Raw genomic sequence first — 17,352 nt, forward strand, 5'->3', positions numbered from 1 at the left:
CTGAGTAAAGAGAGTCGTGCCTCATTCTGCAGACTGATGCTAGACAACGATTCTTTTAAATAGTTACTGAAATGTTCAAGTACTGCATTAAAATAACATAAATCACTTTAATGAGCAGCATGACTTGTTCGTATTGTTCTGCCCCCTAGTGGCTGAAAAGATGCACACTTGGAAAGATGAAAATATCCGATTCACTTAAAGAAAACGAGTCAAACAAAGCATCAAACTGAAGGTACGACTGTGATGAAAACACTCATTCATCCACACATATTTCTTGTTTTTAAGGGACAATCGTGCAGAATTAAACCAATAAATAAATATTACTGATTAAAGAGAGTTGTGCCTCATTCTGCAGACTGATGCTAGCCAACGATTCCTTTTAATAGTTACTGAAATTGTCTCCGAACTTATTTCTGCTATTGTTCGGATTCAATGAAAAATGAACCCAAGAATCAACACAGTTTAACTGCTTTTAAACATTATGGAAGGACGACAATTATAATAAAAATTGCATAAATCACTTTAAAAGAGTAGCACGACATGTTCGTAATGTTCTGCCCCCTAGTGGCTGAAAGGATGCACACTTGGAAAGATGAAAATATCAGATTCACGAGTCAAACAAAGCTTCAAACACTCATTCAACCACACATATTTCTTGTTTTTAAGGGACAATCGTGCAGAATCAAACCAATAAATACACATAACAGAGTGAAGAGAAGCTTACAGAAATAAAACATACACATATGCACATGAACCTGCAGCAGTTCGTACCACTGCGAAGCCAAAACACCAACAAGACTCTGATGTTTTTACAGTAAAGTGACATAATGTTTGTGTGTTTGCTGCTGCAGACCATGTGTGTGTGTGTTTGCAGGTCTGCAGTCAGCATTCACCTTCAGAGCTTCTCAGTTTGTGTCAGGTGATCGGCGTCATCGGCACAAACAACAGATGGACAACTTCAGCTGCTCGGCATCACACACACACACTCACACACATAGAGACACACATAAGAGAAGCTGGGACTTACCCGCGTGCACGAAGTAGGCCAGGTACAGATCCAGCTCCTTGACTGAAACTCCAATGTGATGCGGCTGCACACACAGGGTGGGGTTCGAACACTGAGGAGACTTTACCAGCCTCTCCCCGTCAGTACTTTCGAGGGGAATCCCTTTGAATAAAATCACCATGACCAGGTCCAGCCTCCACACTTTGTCCGCCTGGCGCAGACAGTCGATCCTCCTCATCTTGCCCTTCTGGTCGGGGTTGGACAGCACGCAGCACGGCGGCTTCTTCCCCGTCACCGTCAGCACAAAGTCCTCCCTGAACTCGGGCCGGATGTCCTTGCGGAGTTTGGCGAGGAGGCGCGACGCCCACTTCTGCTTGACTTCGGGCTTCTCGCCGAGCAGCTCGTCCTTCACGGCGCGCTCCTCCTCCTTGGACATGCGCTTCTCGTGCTTCTTGAAGTACTTCCTCTTGCGGGCCTGCAGGTTGAACCATGTGTAGGCGAAGGCCCGGACGTGGGGCAACAGGGCTTCGATGAAAGGATGGAATTCATCCTGGAGGGAGAGAAGATAAAAAAAAGGAGGGAAACGGTGAGGAGGACGGCGACCAACACAAAATTTTATTAAAAGATTTATCATCAGGTTTGGAGTCGATTCAAACATTATTTTCCTACAAACATGCAGGATTGAAACATCACATTTTTAGGACATTGTGTGAAAGAGAAACGCGAGAATAATGAAACAAATACACGAGCTGCAACATCACTGATATCTGCAGACTGCTGCTAGCTATTGTTGCATAAATAGTCTCCGATTCTTAACCCTTCTGTCGTACTCCCGGGTCAAATTGACCCCATCTCTTTTGACTGTTCCTTCTTTCCTTCCTTCTTTCCTCCCTTCCTCCCTCTTTCTTTAATTTTTCCTTCGTCCTTCCCCTCCTTCCCTCTTTCTTTGCTCCCTCCTCCTTCCAAACTTCTTTCCTCACTTCCTTCCTTTCTTCCTTCCTCCTCTCCTTACTTCCTTCCTCTTTTCCTCCCTCCCTCCCTCCCTCCTTACTCCTTCCTTACTTCCTTCCTCCTTTCCTTCCTCCTCTCCTTACTTCCTTCCTCTTTTCCTCCCTCCCTCCCTCCCTCCCTCCCTTCCTCCTTACTCCTTTCCTTCCTCATTCCTTCCTTCCTTCTTTCTTTCCTTCCTTCCTAATTCCTTCCTTCCTTCCTTCCTTCCTTCCTTCCTTCCTTCCTTCCTTCCTTCCTTCCTTCCAGGACAACAGGAGGGTTAAACACAAGTATTGTTAAGATTTACTGATAAATGAACCTGAGAATCAACAGTTCAGCTGCTTTTAAACGTTACGGAAGGACGATAAATATAATTAAAGAGCGTAAAGACCAGTATGACCTGTTCGTAATGTTCTGCCCTCTAGTGGCCGAAAAGATGCACAACACCGACTCAGAGAGAAGACTCGGAAAGATGAAGAGATGAAGATGCTCAACTCTGTCTGTTAGAGTCATTAAAAGTCTGTTTTCTTAACAATCTGCAGGCGTGATGAGATGATTCAACATTTAAACTAACATCAGATCAACACTGTGAAGTTTCCATCGGCCAAAAATAACACGTAATGTAAATGAAACGTTTAAATATCAGAACAGATGAACTGGAAACGAGTGAAAAGAAAAGACGTCGATGAAAAGTTCTGGGAGGATTTTCAAGCTTTTAGTTCAGAGAAAGAAGGAAAGAGAGGAGAGAGAGAAAGAGAAGTAAAGGAAGAACAGATGGAGAGGAAGAAGTAAAGGAAGTATAGAAAGAGTCAGAACATAAGAAGGAAACAGAAGAAGGGAAGCAGAAAATACAACAAGGAAGGAAGCAAAGAAAGAAAGAAGGAAGAACAGATGGAGAGGAAGAAGTAAAGGAAGTATGGAAAGAGGCAAAGACAAAATAACAGAAGAAAGGAAGCAGAAAACAAGGAAGGAAGCAAAGAAAGAAGGAAAGAACAAGGATGGAAACATAAAAGTTGGAGCTGCAAAAAGGAAACGAGAGAAGGAAAGAAGGAAGAAAAGGAAATAAGGAACAGAAGAAAGAAACATAAGAGTTGGAGCTGCAGAAGAAGAAATGTAAAGATAGGGTGAGAAAGAAAGTAAGGAAAGAACAAAGACGGAAATATAAAAGTTGGAGCTGCAAAAAGGAAACGAGAGAAGGCGAGAAGGAAGAAAAGGAAAGAAAGAAGGAACAAAGATGGAAGAACTGCAGAAGAACTGTAAAGAAAGGGTGAGAAAGATAGAAAGAAAATAAAGAAGGAAAGTATGTAAGTAAGGAAGAAAGGGAAAGAAAAAAGGTGAGAAGGAATGTGAGGAAGGAGGGAAGAAAAGGAAACAAAGAAGGAAAGTATGTAAGGTAAGAAGGAAGCAAAGAAGAAAGACGGAAAGAAGAAACAAAGAAAAAAGGAAAGAAAGAAAAGAAGGATGGTAAGAAGGAAAGGAAGGAAGAACTGAGCAGAGCAGAAGAGAGAAAGGAAGACAGGAGCAGAGCAGAAGAGAGAAAGGAAGACAGGAGCAGAGCAGAAGAGAGAAAGGAAGACCGGAGCAGAGCAGAAGAGAGAAAGGAAGACAGGAGCAGAGCAGAAGAGAGAAAGAATAAAGACGAGTTTTAATCAGCAGCTTGATGAACGAACTGAACCTTTAATCAGAGAGAAAAATTCAGTTTTGGAAGTTTATTCTCGTCTCTTTTTCGTCTCTCTGACAGAAACACGACTCTGAGAGATTCAAACACCGAATCACCAAACATCCAAACCACCGACGCACCGACCAGAGGAGCAACCACCAAATCATTATTTATAGGTTTTTCCCCTTTTTAGTGAAATAATCTAAACCGAAAAAGACACAAAATGAAGCGTCACAACTTTTCTACTGAAGTTATCAGAGATCTGGTGAGAGCTCAAACCGTCGCAGGAGAGGAAGAAACACGACGAGATGACGTCATTAAAAGAGTGAAAACATGACGGAAATATGACGTTAAATGTATTGATGTGAGGATTCATGTATGACATCATTTAAATGTTTAATTCTTGTTTTTTTAGTGAGATCATCTAAACCATAAAAGACACAAAATGAAGCATCACAACTTTTCTGAAGCCTTTAAAAACACTTCTTTCTTTTTCTTTTCTCTCCTTTCTTTTCTAGATCTTGTGTGATATTAGTTTGCTTTAGAAACACAACGAGATGACGTCATTAAAAGAGTGAAAACATGACGGAAATATGACTGATGTGAGGATTCATGTATGACATCATTTATTCACTCAGTCATCGTCATTTAAATGTTTGCTGGTTTGTTTTTAGTGAGATCATCTAAAATGAAGCATCACAACTTTTTCTGACAACCTTTAAAACACTTTCTTTCTTTCTCTTTTTCTCTCCTTTCTTTTCTACTGAAGTTATCAGAAATCTGGTGAGAGCTCAAACCGTCGCCGGAGAGGAAGAAACACAACGAGATGACGTCATTAAAAGAGTGAAAACATGACGGAAATATGACGTTAAATGTACTGATGTGAGGATTCATGTATGACATCATTTAAATGTTTGTTACTGATAATCTGAAATGAGAAAGACACAAAATGAAGCCTCACAACTTTTCTGACTTTCTTTCTTTCTCTTTTTCTCTCCTTTCTTTTCTACCAGAGTTATCAGAGATCTCAGTGTGAGTCTGAACACAGAAACACAGACTCAACCCCCGACCCAAACCTCAGAGAGGAAGAAAAACACGACGCTCACATCAGAGAGAAACAATGAAAACGTCACGACGCAGACGGACAGAAAACATCTTCATGGAACATTTCTTATTTTCATTTCACACCAAAAAAAAAAAGAAGAAAAAAACCCTCCGAGAGTTACTGAGCGGAACGAGGGGAAGGGGGGGGGGTCGGTGAAGAAGGGGGGGGGGGGGTCCCATCAGAGGAGGAGGGAGGAGGAGAGAGAGAGGCGGGGGGGGGGGGGGTTGAGGCCCTCCTCCTCCTGAGCCACATATTAAAAAAAAACCCACTCGACTATTCATAGATCAAAGAGGCTCACACACACACACACACACACACACACAGACACACACACAGACAGATCTTGATACGTGTAAATGCTCCGACTGAGGTGGCACGCTGGATACGACATTATGACACACACACACACACACACACACACACACACACACACACACACACACACACACACACACACACACACACACACACACACACTGCAAAAAATTAAAAAAATTAAAAATAAAAATCTTCTTTTCTTCGTCTTTCTGTAATTTTTTTAGTGCTTAAAGTTAAAAAAACTTCCTGATGCAGAAACAACAGAAAAGCTTCTTCACACTTTATAGATTATAGAAAGAAGGAAAAATGATTTATTTATTTATCTGTTCTCATATTTCCTTTCCGGCTTTAACGCTCATTTATTAATTATCAATCAGTTCTGTGTTAAAACAAACTTATTACCACATGTTTTTATACATATTTATGCATATTATGGTCAATAAGCTTCATTTAAATGAAACTATACCTCAGTTTTGAGTTTAAATTGACCCCAGAATAAGAGAATGAGACTCAGTGAAGAAACATGCTGATTAAACTCTGATAAAACCTGTAAATGCAATAAAATATGAAGTTATTCCAGCTGTTTTCTATCTGCTGCACACACACACACACACACACACACACACACACACACACACACACACACACACACACACACACACACACACACACACACACACACACACACACACACACACACACACACACACACACACACTAAACCAAGTTATTAGAAACCAGGTTAAATATTCAGAGTGAATTTGAAGGTTTTACACGTTGTTTTTAAAGACTTATTTTGTGTTTTCAGTCATGAATAATGTTGAATTTACATAATTTTCTTCGACTTTTCGGACAAATTGAAACTAATTTAGAGAATATTCTTGTTTTCTTCTTGCAAAAAGGACAAAAAACCTGCAGGAATGACTCAATTTTGCTCCTTTTTTAAAGCAGATTTGTGAGTTTTAGCCTTAAAGGAAGAATAATTGATATTATCCTTTAATATTTAGAGTGAATTAAGAGGTTTAACGCTTGTTTTAAGAGACTTATTGTCTGTTTCCACCTTAAATTATCTCAAATTTACATCATTTTATAGGATATTCTCGTCTTTAAGAGTAAAAACCAGCAGAAATGACTCGATAAAGAAGATTTTTGCTTCTTTTTTTAAGCAGATTTGTGAGTTTTAGACTTAAAAGAAGAATAATTGATATTATCCTTTAATATTCAGAGTGAATTAAGAGGTTTTAAGAGACTTATTGTCTGTTTCCACCTTTAAATTATGTCAAATTTACATCATAATAAAGATATTTAAACTAATTTATAGAATATTCTCGTCTTAAAGAGTAAAAACCAGCAGATTTGAGTCGATAAAGAAGATTTTTGCTTCTTTTTTAAAGCAGATTTGTGAGTTTGAGCCTTTAAAGAAGAGTCGATATTTATCCTTTTAAAACGCTCTGATGATCTTTTTACCTCTTAAAGAATCTATCGGGGGGTTTGAGGTTGACGTTCGGGGTTAAATCTTCTTTTTTTTTTTCCTTACAGCAGCAGAAGTTGAGGAGGAGTAAACGTTTTCACACACACACACACACACACACACACACACACACACACACACACACACACACACACACACACACACACACACACACACACACACACACAGGAAACTATATCTAAAGGCTGTGCATTAGAGGAGCGCCAGCTGCATTGCTTGCTTTTTTTTTTTTTTTTTCCTTGTATATAACATTGTTCACCCTCCCTTGTCAAGAGGTCTGAATACAGCACATTGTTTCTTCTTGGAGTCGGTCCAGGCGAACGGGTTTGTCTCCAAAAAAAAAAAAGAGCCTCGAGCAGATCTGCAAAAAACCTGCAGCCGAAAAAACGCCGAGCGCAGGACGGCCGAGAGCGCCGGGAACCAAGCCGCAGAGTTTATAATGTGAGGGTTTTATTATGTGTGTAGAAGAAGAAGAAGAAGAAGAAGAAGAAGAAGAAGAAGAAGAAGATGTGTTTGTTTCCTCCAGGCGATTATTAGGACGACGAGCGGCTGGATGTGGATGATGTGTTCAAGCCTCCGTCTCTCTCTCTCTCTCTGCACTCTGCACATGCACACACACACACATGCACACACACACATGCACGCACACACACACACACACACATTCCACAGTGGATCTGCAGCTCTGGATGTTCGTTTGAGCCACATACCAACATTCCTCACAGCCCAGTGCAGCGTTTCAGCTTCCTGACCCGCTCTCACCGTCCCTGCACCGGCCCACGTTGTTTCCTCCGCACACACACACACACACACACACACACACACACACACACACACACACACACACACAGTCCGTCTGTCTATCCCTGTGTGTGTGTGTGTCCGCCGCAAACAAAATCCCACTTAACAAGTCACTTCAGTCTCATATTCAGCCTTAAAAACAACGTGGTTTTCGTGTGTGTGTGTGTGTGTGTGTGTGTGTGTGTGTGTGTGTGTGTGTGTGTGTGTGTGTGCCAGCAGGGTGAGATAATCCCTGTTGTTCTCAGCTTCCACTCAGGAATGTTTTCTGTCTTGAAAACTAAATAAATCTCGTTTCTTCGTCTGCGGCGAGAAAAAAAAAAAGCAGAAACGTGAAATTATGACATTTTAAGATTCTTTAAGTGTCTCCGATGTTTGTTTCTTTATTTCCAACCTGCTTCTGCCTCTGAAAGCAACATGAAATGAAGCTTTTCAGGTCAGATAATCAGTCTCATTGCTGCAGGGATTAACAGAAATAAAGACGCAGCTTCACTAGAAGAAGAAAACTACCGATAGGAGCCGATCTGTGCAGGAAATGTGAGATTATTGAGGATTATTGAAGCAGAATATAACATTATAGGACTCAATAATTGGCTTAAATTGTAGATTTTCTGCACTTTGCCTCCTTTAATGAAGCACTGCAGACAATATGCATCTAATATTTGTTATATTTGACTTAAAAAATAAGAGAAAAATCAGTGTATTAAAGCAGATCGCTGCACTAGAACAAGAGAATTACCTTTAACATGTGAAAATATTGATTATTTATGTTGGAAACTCAAATTAATATCAACATGCAGGCTTATTTTAGGATAATATGAGATTTTACAGGTGTTTTTTTCCACTTGAGCTTCTTTATAATCAAGAAAACTACAAACAGAAGCTGATTTGTGCAGAAAATGTGAGATAATTGGTGATTATTGAAGGAGAATATAACATTTTAAGACTCAATAATTGGCTTAAATTGTAGATTTTCTGCACTTTGCCTCCTTTAATGAAGCACTGCAGATAATATGCATCTAATAATTGTTATATTTGACTTAAAAAATAAGAGAAAAATCCTCATTTCTGCTCCAATAATCAGTGTTGAGTCAGATATTAAAGCAGATCGCTGCACTAGAAACAAGAAAATATTGATTAGTTATGTTGGAAACTCAAATTAACATCAGCACGCAGGCTTATTTTAGGATAATATGAGATTTTACAGGGTTTTTTTCCCACTTGAGCTTCTTTATAATCAAGAAAACTGCCAACAGAAGCTGATTTGTGCAGAAAATGTCAAATAAATCATCATTTTTTGGGATTATTGTGTGAAAATATAACATTTTAGGGCTCAACAATCATCTTAAATTGTAGATTTTCTGCAGTTTTTCTCCTTTAATGAAGCTCTGCAGATAATATGCATCTAATAATTGTTATATTTGACTTTGAGAAGCTGCTGATGACTCTTAAATCGAGAGAAAAATCTGCATTTCTGCAGCAATAATCAGTGTGAGCATCTTAAAACAGGTCAGAACAAAGCGATGACCTTTAATACCAGCAAATATCGATCGTTTATGTTGGAAAACTCAAAATCACATCATCATACAAGCTTATTTTAATAAAATATGACATTAAATGCTTGTTTTTTTAGAGGGAAATATCAGATATATGAGTCAATAATTGGTTTGAATTGTAGATTTTCTGCACTTTGCCTCCTTTAATGAAGCTCTGCAGATAATATTCATATTTATTTAGTTTATTTTACTTAAAATATAAAAGAAAAATCTGCATTTCTGCTCCAATAATCAGTGTTTGCTGCACTAGAAGAAGAAACTGACCTTTAACACCAGTAAATATTGATTATTTTATGTTGTGAATTCATAATTATATCAACACGAAGGCGTATTTTAGGATTATATGAGATGTTTTTTTTCCATTTGAGCTTCTTTATAAAACAACACGTCATTTCTTCTTCTCACATCTGGCTTAAAACACCTGTTTCTGCTTCTTCTTCTTCTCTTTCTTTTCTCTTCTTCTTCTACCCCCAAAAAAACAGGTCTAAATTCTGCCAGTTGCTGTGAGATAATCCTCCCTGTCTGAGCAATGTTTCAGAGTCAGCGTCAGAGGAGGAGGAGTGGAGAAAAGGAGGAGAAGAGGAGGAGGAGGAGGAATGACTTGTGCTCGCGTCTCTTTTTTATTAAAACAACTGGAAATCATCTCGTCTCAGTTGCAGCTTTTTTATTTCTACATTTATTCGTCTGCTTGGTTTGTAAAGAATCTGATTTAACTTAAAGAAGCCGACTGGTTAAAACGTAGTGACGCGGCTCCCTGGGGGCTTTTCTTCATCTCTTTATTTTATTTTGGGGAGGAGGAAGAGGGGGGGGGGGTCTTTCTTTCTTTCTCTCTCTTTCTTTCTTTCTTTCTTTCTTCTTCTCTCTCTCTAAAACCTGCGGGCCGGTCGGAGGAGGCTTACACGTTCCCCCCTCTGCACCTTGGTGACAGATGTAATGGGCTCCAAATAACAGGCCTGTAACAACAACCCCATGAATAACAGTCATTTAAGAGTAGGGGGGGGGGTGGGGGGGGGCAATAATGGTAATCCTCCTCCTCCTCCTCCTCCTCCTCCTCGTCTATTGACACTCACACCGACACACTGAGGGAATTATCGGCGTGTCGCTCCGGCGGCGAGGCCCCGACCGAGGCTTCGCCGGTAACGGTTGGCGATGCGGGAGGACGCCACGGCAACGCCACGGCAACCAGACTCATGCAAACACACACACACACACACACACACACACACACACACACACATATATATCTAAAGTTTGCATATCATCATCACTGATATCTGAGAGTTTGCAGCTTCTGAAACACGTCAAATATCTAAAATTGGAGGATAAAGCTGCACATAAAAAGGCCCCGACCGATGCCACGGCAACGCCACGGCAACCAGACTTACACACACACACACACACATGCATGCATATATATATATATATCTAAAGTTTGCATATCATCATCACTGATATCTGACAGTTTGCAGCCTTTAAACACGTCAAATATGTAAAAATTGAGGATGCAGCTGCACATAGAAGATGATGAATGAGTGAATATTAAAGGATTTATTATATATTAGATTATAACACAAAAGCATTGATTATTAAAGATGATTTTTTTAATGCATTATGTGAATCTATACCTGAGTCACACCTTCGCCAGTCAGAGTTTATGTTCTTTGACTCCTGCTGTGATTTATGCTCATTTTTAAAAAAAGACAGATTTTAAATATATAACAGATGAAAATGTGCAGAAGTGAGCGGATTAAAGCGTAAAGCGTGGAACATGGGAGGCTTTTTATAAAGTTTAGGTTTCATTCATAGCTATAAATCTCTCTTTCTCTCTTTTTAGATTTTTTTGGGACGCTTTCTTCCGCCGTCTTATTTTTGTTTCTCGTCTATTTTCTGCAGCGTATAACACTCCTACTCTTCTCTCCTGTGAGGCACGATGTGATGGAAAAGGTCTTTGAAATCGATATTAAAAAAACCAAAAAAGAAACAAGACTAAAATAAAAGAAGAAGAAGAAGAAGTTAAGGAAACTTGCAGCACAGAACGTCGTTTCATCGCAGCGATAAAACATTTTAAATCACGTAATTTCTGCAGAATTAGTCTCGTGAAGTTTCTCCTTAAATCCTTAAAATCAACCTCTATGTCTCTATTAAAGAGTGCGTTATTAAATATATTCACTTAAAGTACGATAAAAATGAACAAAGGGGTTTCATGTGAAGGCGCCCCCTGCTGGCAGAGGAGCAAACTGCAGCCGGACTGTCTCCTAAAAATCTGTAATTTTAAATTTAACCCTAAAAAAAATCATTTAAATTCATAAAACTGATATTTTAACAACAAAGTGAAATCAGCAGCTTCTTTAATATTCACTAGAAATTAATATGCATGTTTAAAAATGTGGGTTTTTGCATGCTTGATAAAAAATAAGAGTGTTTTAACGCAGGGAAGGTAAAAAAAAAAAGGGGTTTAAAAATGTGTAAAGCAGCTCATTACACACACACACACACACACACACACACACACACACACACACACACACACACACTGATTCAATGGTGGGAAAACATTAAAAATATCAGGAATTAATAAAGACTGATTACAGATTTATAACCTAAATAAAGAAGAGTAACAGTGAAGAATTTAAGACTAAAAGCATCAAACTCATCTGTTAAAATCTCCTTTTTTTCTTCTTCTTTCCTTTCAACCTTTTTTTTTTTCTTTTTCTCTTTTTTTCTTTGCAGGATTTGTGTAAAACCGACAAGCGAGCGACGACTCCGGCTGCTGATTATTGGTTTTACTGGCTTGATAATCAGATTATACGTTACAGCTCGTCTCGTGTTGGTTCCTGCAGCTTCTAGACGTTCACATCGTCTTCATGTGTGTCTGAAAACAACCTCAAAGCTGCACGATGCAACAAAAATCTGCCTTTTTTTTTTGGAGGATTCAACAAAAGCAGCAGATGACTGAAGAGCCTCGTCTCACACTCACACTGCTTCCCCTTTTATTCTCTTTATTATTTGCAGCCAATAACAATAAATCATTTATAATAAAAAAAATCGCCCCACAATTAAAAACGGCCAATAAATCAGATTAAATGTTGTTTCTGGACTAATTATAAATTATTACATTCCTCTGTTTTTATTAATAGAGGATAAATTCACTCTGAGGTTATTCTAACAATAAAAACACATTTCATTTAAATAAATCTGATGCATGAACGTACTGACGAGTGACGCAGGAATTAAAAAACATGTTTAACAATATATATATATATGTGTGTGTGTGTGTGTGTGTGTGTGTGTGTGTGTGTGTGTGTGTGTGTGTGTGAGTTAAATTTGGCTCTGGTTAATTTCAGAGGATTAACACGATAATTCCAGCAAGAGGAAGGAAGGAGAAGAAGAAGAAGAAGAAGAAGAAGCCAAAATCTGCATGAGGTCACACCCAAAATATAAAAGAAAAGCTTTTTAAAATTCCTATTTTTAACCTTTGACCCTGAACGCAACCCTGCAGTAAAAAGGGGATTTATTTTTAAAGAGCAAAATTAGGTCAAAATAAATATGCAAATTGGGTTTTATTCAAATTAAGGTTGTTTTTTTTTTTAAATAGTGGAAATAAATCATAAATCATTTATTGGTCAGTTTGTTGTTTTACGGAGATTAAATAACATTAATTTGGGGTTTTTAGTGGCTGCTGTGACACTTCAGCTCACCTCTGACACCAAACATTGTGTGTGTGTGTGTGTGTGTGTGTGTGTGTGTGTGTGTGTGTGTGGCCTGAACAGCAGCAGGAAGGAACCAATTCATGATCAAATTCACTTTGATTTTTGCAGAATGGGAAACAACCTGCAGAGCTCAGCACACACACACACACACACACACACACACACACACACACACACACACACACACACACACACACACACACACACACACTGGATCCCTTCACCCTGCCCCTGGTTTACACTCATCCTCCCTCAGGCTGCTGCACCAAATCACTTCTTTCTTTTCACACTAACACGAAGCTTCTCCTTCAACATGTGTCACTAAAAAGCACCGCAAGCTTTTCACCTCTCTCTCTCTCTCTCGTGCTCGTGCTCGTGTTTGCCCCGCACATGCACGCCACTCACTCTCACTCTCACTCTCTCTCTCGCTATGAGCCACACTGAAAGGAAGAAGAAAAAAAAGGAAAAAAAGCATGTCGGCAGGGAGAGAGAGGAGTGTGTGGAGTGTGACCACAGTTGGAAAGTTTGTGGTGGGAAAGAGAAACAGAAATAACCAAAAGTTTACGCGTCTAAATTACGGCGCAGTGCAAGTTTACGCATAAACATTTTGCGCAAATTACGGCAATAAAACTTTAAAAGGAGGGAGTGACAAGAAAAGAGAAGAAGAATCCGACTCTCTCTCTGCTAACACAGGGAGCCGGTGCTTTGCTCCAGAGCTGCCCCGGTTAAAGCGAGCCTGCGCCGGGCGTCTCGCGGCGCAGCAGCCGGGACAGAGCGAGCGGCACCCGGCACAGAAACAAGCACGCGCAGCGGCTCCAAAAGCTCCACGAAAACACAACTCAAACACGCAGGGAAAAGTTACCAAGAGGAGAAAAGTGACAAAATGAATGCTGAAGCTTAAATTAAATGTTTGGAGAGAGAAGGGGGGAAATAAGGGGAACTTTTTTTTTTTTTTTTTTTTTTTGGAGGAGCCGTCCGCCATGTGCTGCAGCGGACAGGAAGACAGCGAAGTGTGAGAGGAGAGAAGCTGCAGCCTGCAGACTGTAGACTGTAGACTGTACACATACTGTCCATACAGTCCAGAGAGGACAGTAAACACACAGCAGAGGAGCCGAGTTCAAGCTCCGCTGCAGAAAAAACAACGTTCACACAATTATAGATATATTAAAATAATAAAATAAAAAGTTTTAAAAGCAGACTCACCTGTGTTAGACATAGCGGGGAATACATATCTGTCGGATCTAATCTTAGATCTGGAAGGTGTGTGTGTGTGTGTGCGCGCGTGTGTGTGTGTTACTGTAACTCCAGTTTGTGTGTGTGCACGCGCGTGTGTGTGTATGTGAAAAAAAGGGAAAGAACAGAAAAAAAAGGAAAGAGAGAGAGAGTGAGAGAAGGGGAAATAGAGCCCTCCTTTTGCCCCCTTCGCTTTCACATTTCCAACCAGCTCTGAACTTTGACCCCCGCCTCGGGTTACATGTACTGTCCGGACCTGTTAGAGGCCCTCCGCCGGGGACACAACACAACTTTCAGCCCAGACACCAAGAACATCTCCAGCAACAAGAGGAAAAAAGTCCCGTTAGAGAAATAAAAAAATAGAAAAAAAAATAATTAGAAAAAAAAACAGGATCACAGGGCAGCCCGGTGTGGTGTCGGTGTCGGTGTGAGCTGAGGCGCGAGCTGCCGGTGCTGGTGGACGGTGCAAACCTCCAAAATTCCCAAAAACTGCATTTCAAACCGACAGAGAACCGGGAGGACCGGCGGACCTCGGCAGCATGTCTATCCGTCCTGCGGTGCGCTGTGGCCGGCGTGAGTCTGTGCGGCTCCTCGGTTGCTCGGGACGGAGGGCGGGGTGCAAGCAGCAGAGCAGCAGAGTCCGCGGAGTCCCGGTGTGGTGTGTGTGTGTGTGTGTGTGGAAGAGGAAAAAGAGAGAGAGAGAGAGAGGGAGAGAGAGAGAGAGAGAGAGAGAGAGAGATCTGACGAGGAAGAAAGGAAGAAAAAAAAGGCAAAAAACGGGATCCCTGAGCTGCCAGACGGCCGCCTCGCCTCTAAAACAACCGACAGCTGCTTTCCGTTAATTTATCTCCAGCAGGAGGAGGAGACGGTAAAGAGAGAGAGCGCGAGAGAGAGAGAGAGAGAGCGAGAGAGAGAGCGAGAGAGAGAGAGAGAGAGAGTCGGTGTGTTGTCCCGGACGCAGAGAGGAGCTTGTCTGCTCGCTGCTGCCGCTGCTGCTGCACCGGGACCGGGACCGGGACCGGGGGGGAAACCTGCACCGGGACCTGCACTCTCTCCCCGGGACTGTGTCCGTCGGTCGGTCGGTGGGTCGGTGGGTTGGTGGGTCGGTGTGTGTGAAGGCTCTCGGTGCACTGACCATGCAGAGCCGATACTGATCACACACTCAGCTTATCGATCAGAAAAAAAGAGAAAGAAAAAAAAGAAAAAAAGAAAAACGCATCGATCCTCGCGTGCAGTTTCACAAGTAGAATCCGGTGATGCCTCCTGCTGCTGTGCGCGTGCGTGTGTGTGTGTGTAGCGAGAGTAGCCTATAGAGATGACACTGATCGCACTGTGGCTTTTCTTTGTATTGATTATAGATTATAAGATTAGAAAAAACTGTGAAATTTCTCCACAGCTTTGATTCGCTGCTGAAATGTTTCGTCTTTTTTTTTCTTTTAAATAAAAACTTTAAAAATCGGTCCTGAGGGCAGCAGCACGAGCACGAGCACGAGGCAACATTGTGGGGGGGGGGATTATTATATATAGTTCACGCGTTAAAAAGGAGGAAGAAGTGGATTAAATCGTGCAGAGGAAGAAGAGAGAGAGTCAACTCTGCGTCTCTGCACAAGTTTGGATCGTCTTTTCTGCGTTAAATCAAATCCATGATCCCTCCGCAGCTCTGCAGCTCCCTCTCCCAGCAGCCTCACTGCCCTTCTCTCTCCTGTCCCGGTGTGTGTGTGTGCGTGCGTGTGCATGTGTGTGCATGTGCGTGCATGTGTGTGTGAGCGTGTGTGTCTCTCTAATCCGGAGCTACAAGCCACTTTAAAGCAGCAGAAAGTGGTAAATGTCTCTGTTTCCTGCACGCGCGCATACACACACACACACACACACACACACACACACACTCACACACACACACACACACACACACACACACACACACACACACACAGTAGAGTCAATAAGAAGCTGACAGGAGTCCGAGGAGGAGATCCATGTGATCTATAGGAGATCTGACAGGATCCACTCAAACACACTGAAACACTGTAATTACTCTTTTAAACCTTCAACACTATAAAAAATTAAATTAAAATAAATAAAAATAAAAATAAAACAGCTACGATGAAGGGAGATTTCACCGATTAGCTGCTGACCTCTGATCTGTCTCTGTATTATTTTATGACGTGATGTTTTATGATTTTATGTGACGTCATGATTTATTGATGCATTTAATAAACAGCAGGTTTGATTGTTTACTTCTGTTTAAAAAAATCACTTTGCATGGTTTCTACTGCTGATTTGAACACGTGTGCATATATTTTAATATCTTTTAAATCTTTATTTAAACATTTACTATAATTTATAATGATTCAGGTTTTATTTAGGTGCTTTTCTCTCCTGATCTTTAAAGAAACACATTTAATTTATGTGTTTTTTTACTTTTGAACTTGAACATGAGCTTTAAAATCTGCAAACTGGAGGAAAAGCAGCACTCATTTCTCATGTTTACATCCTTCTAAATCTAAAAAATATAAACATTAAATTCTTATGATAGTATCAGAAGATGCACGACTGTGTTTTGCAGTATTTATAATATATTATAATGTTGTGTTCGGTGCAGTTTTTGGAGGTTTTGGTGAATAAAAGCAGCTGATTGATTTATAAAAAGTATAAATATTTTCCTCTGAAATAGATAAAAAAGTTGATTTTTTTCTGTATTTATATTTTTATGCACGTGAGTTTGATCTCAGTGACTCTTCTTGTCTCTGCAGGTGTTAAAGCTCATGATGTGAGGAAGGGAACAGCGCCCCCTACATTACACCACACACACTGCAGCTGCTGCTCAATGGACAGAAAAACTAACTACAGGAGGACGCACTTCACATTAAAACAACAATATAGCTCATATATAATAATGCATGTGTGGATTATTTGAGCTTTTAGAGGATATTTAAAACAGTACTGCTGCAGAAACATTGAAATTAAGTCTAAAGTTGCAGCTAAATTTGGACGTCGGAGGGATTTTAAGACCATAAAGTCACATTTGAAACCCTCAAAGACTCAATAAAAGACATTTATGGAGGATATAAGAGGAATATTAGTCTGTAGAGAAACTATAGAAGCTGCTATAACCCCTGTGTGTCTCTATAGGATCATTAAAGATCAGACAAACAGGAAAATGATGATAATAAATCAACACTATAAGAACCAGAATCACTCAAACTCTGCAGTCATAAAGTCACTGATATACAAATATAATCAGCAGGAAGCCTCACAGACACACTGAAGATGCTTTAAAGAGATATTATAAGAATATTAAACACATAGAAGATGTAAAATATCACCACAGACACTCTGAAATGAATATTACAGCAGATTAAATTACTAGTCAAGACAATTAAACATCTACAGAGTTCCACATGCACACTTTTAATCTTTACTGAGGTGTGTGCATTAAATATAGTAACAATAAAGTAATAATGGAGATTTTATAAACATAAAA

General features: G+C 40.2%; 1 protein-coding gene across 1 annotated transcript; it reads right to left on the reverse strand.

The window, feature by feature from the left end:
• Positions 1–1,026: 1,026 nt before the first annotated feature.
• LOC133977151 (nuclear factor 1 A-type-like) lies at positions 1,027–16,115 on the reverse strand (the record flags this gene model as incomplete). The annotated part of the gene is given in 2 exon segments (XM_062415283.1): positions 1,027–1,556; positions 13,839–16,115. Coding segments are annotated over 2 exon segments (557 nt in total), but the record flags the coding sequence as incomplete, so codon positions are not given.
• Between the last annotated feature and the right edge of the window lie 1,237 nt (positions 16,116–17,352).

This window comes from Scomber scombrus, unplaced genomic scaffold, assembly GCF_963691925.1.
Source record: "Scomber scombrus unplaced genomic scaffold, fScoSco1.1 SCAFFOLD_322, whole genome shotgun sequence".
Classification (NCBI taxonomy): Eukaryota; Metazoa; Chordata; class Actinopteri; order Scombriformes; family Scombridae; genus Scomber; species Scomber scombrus.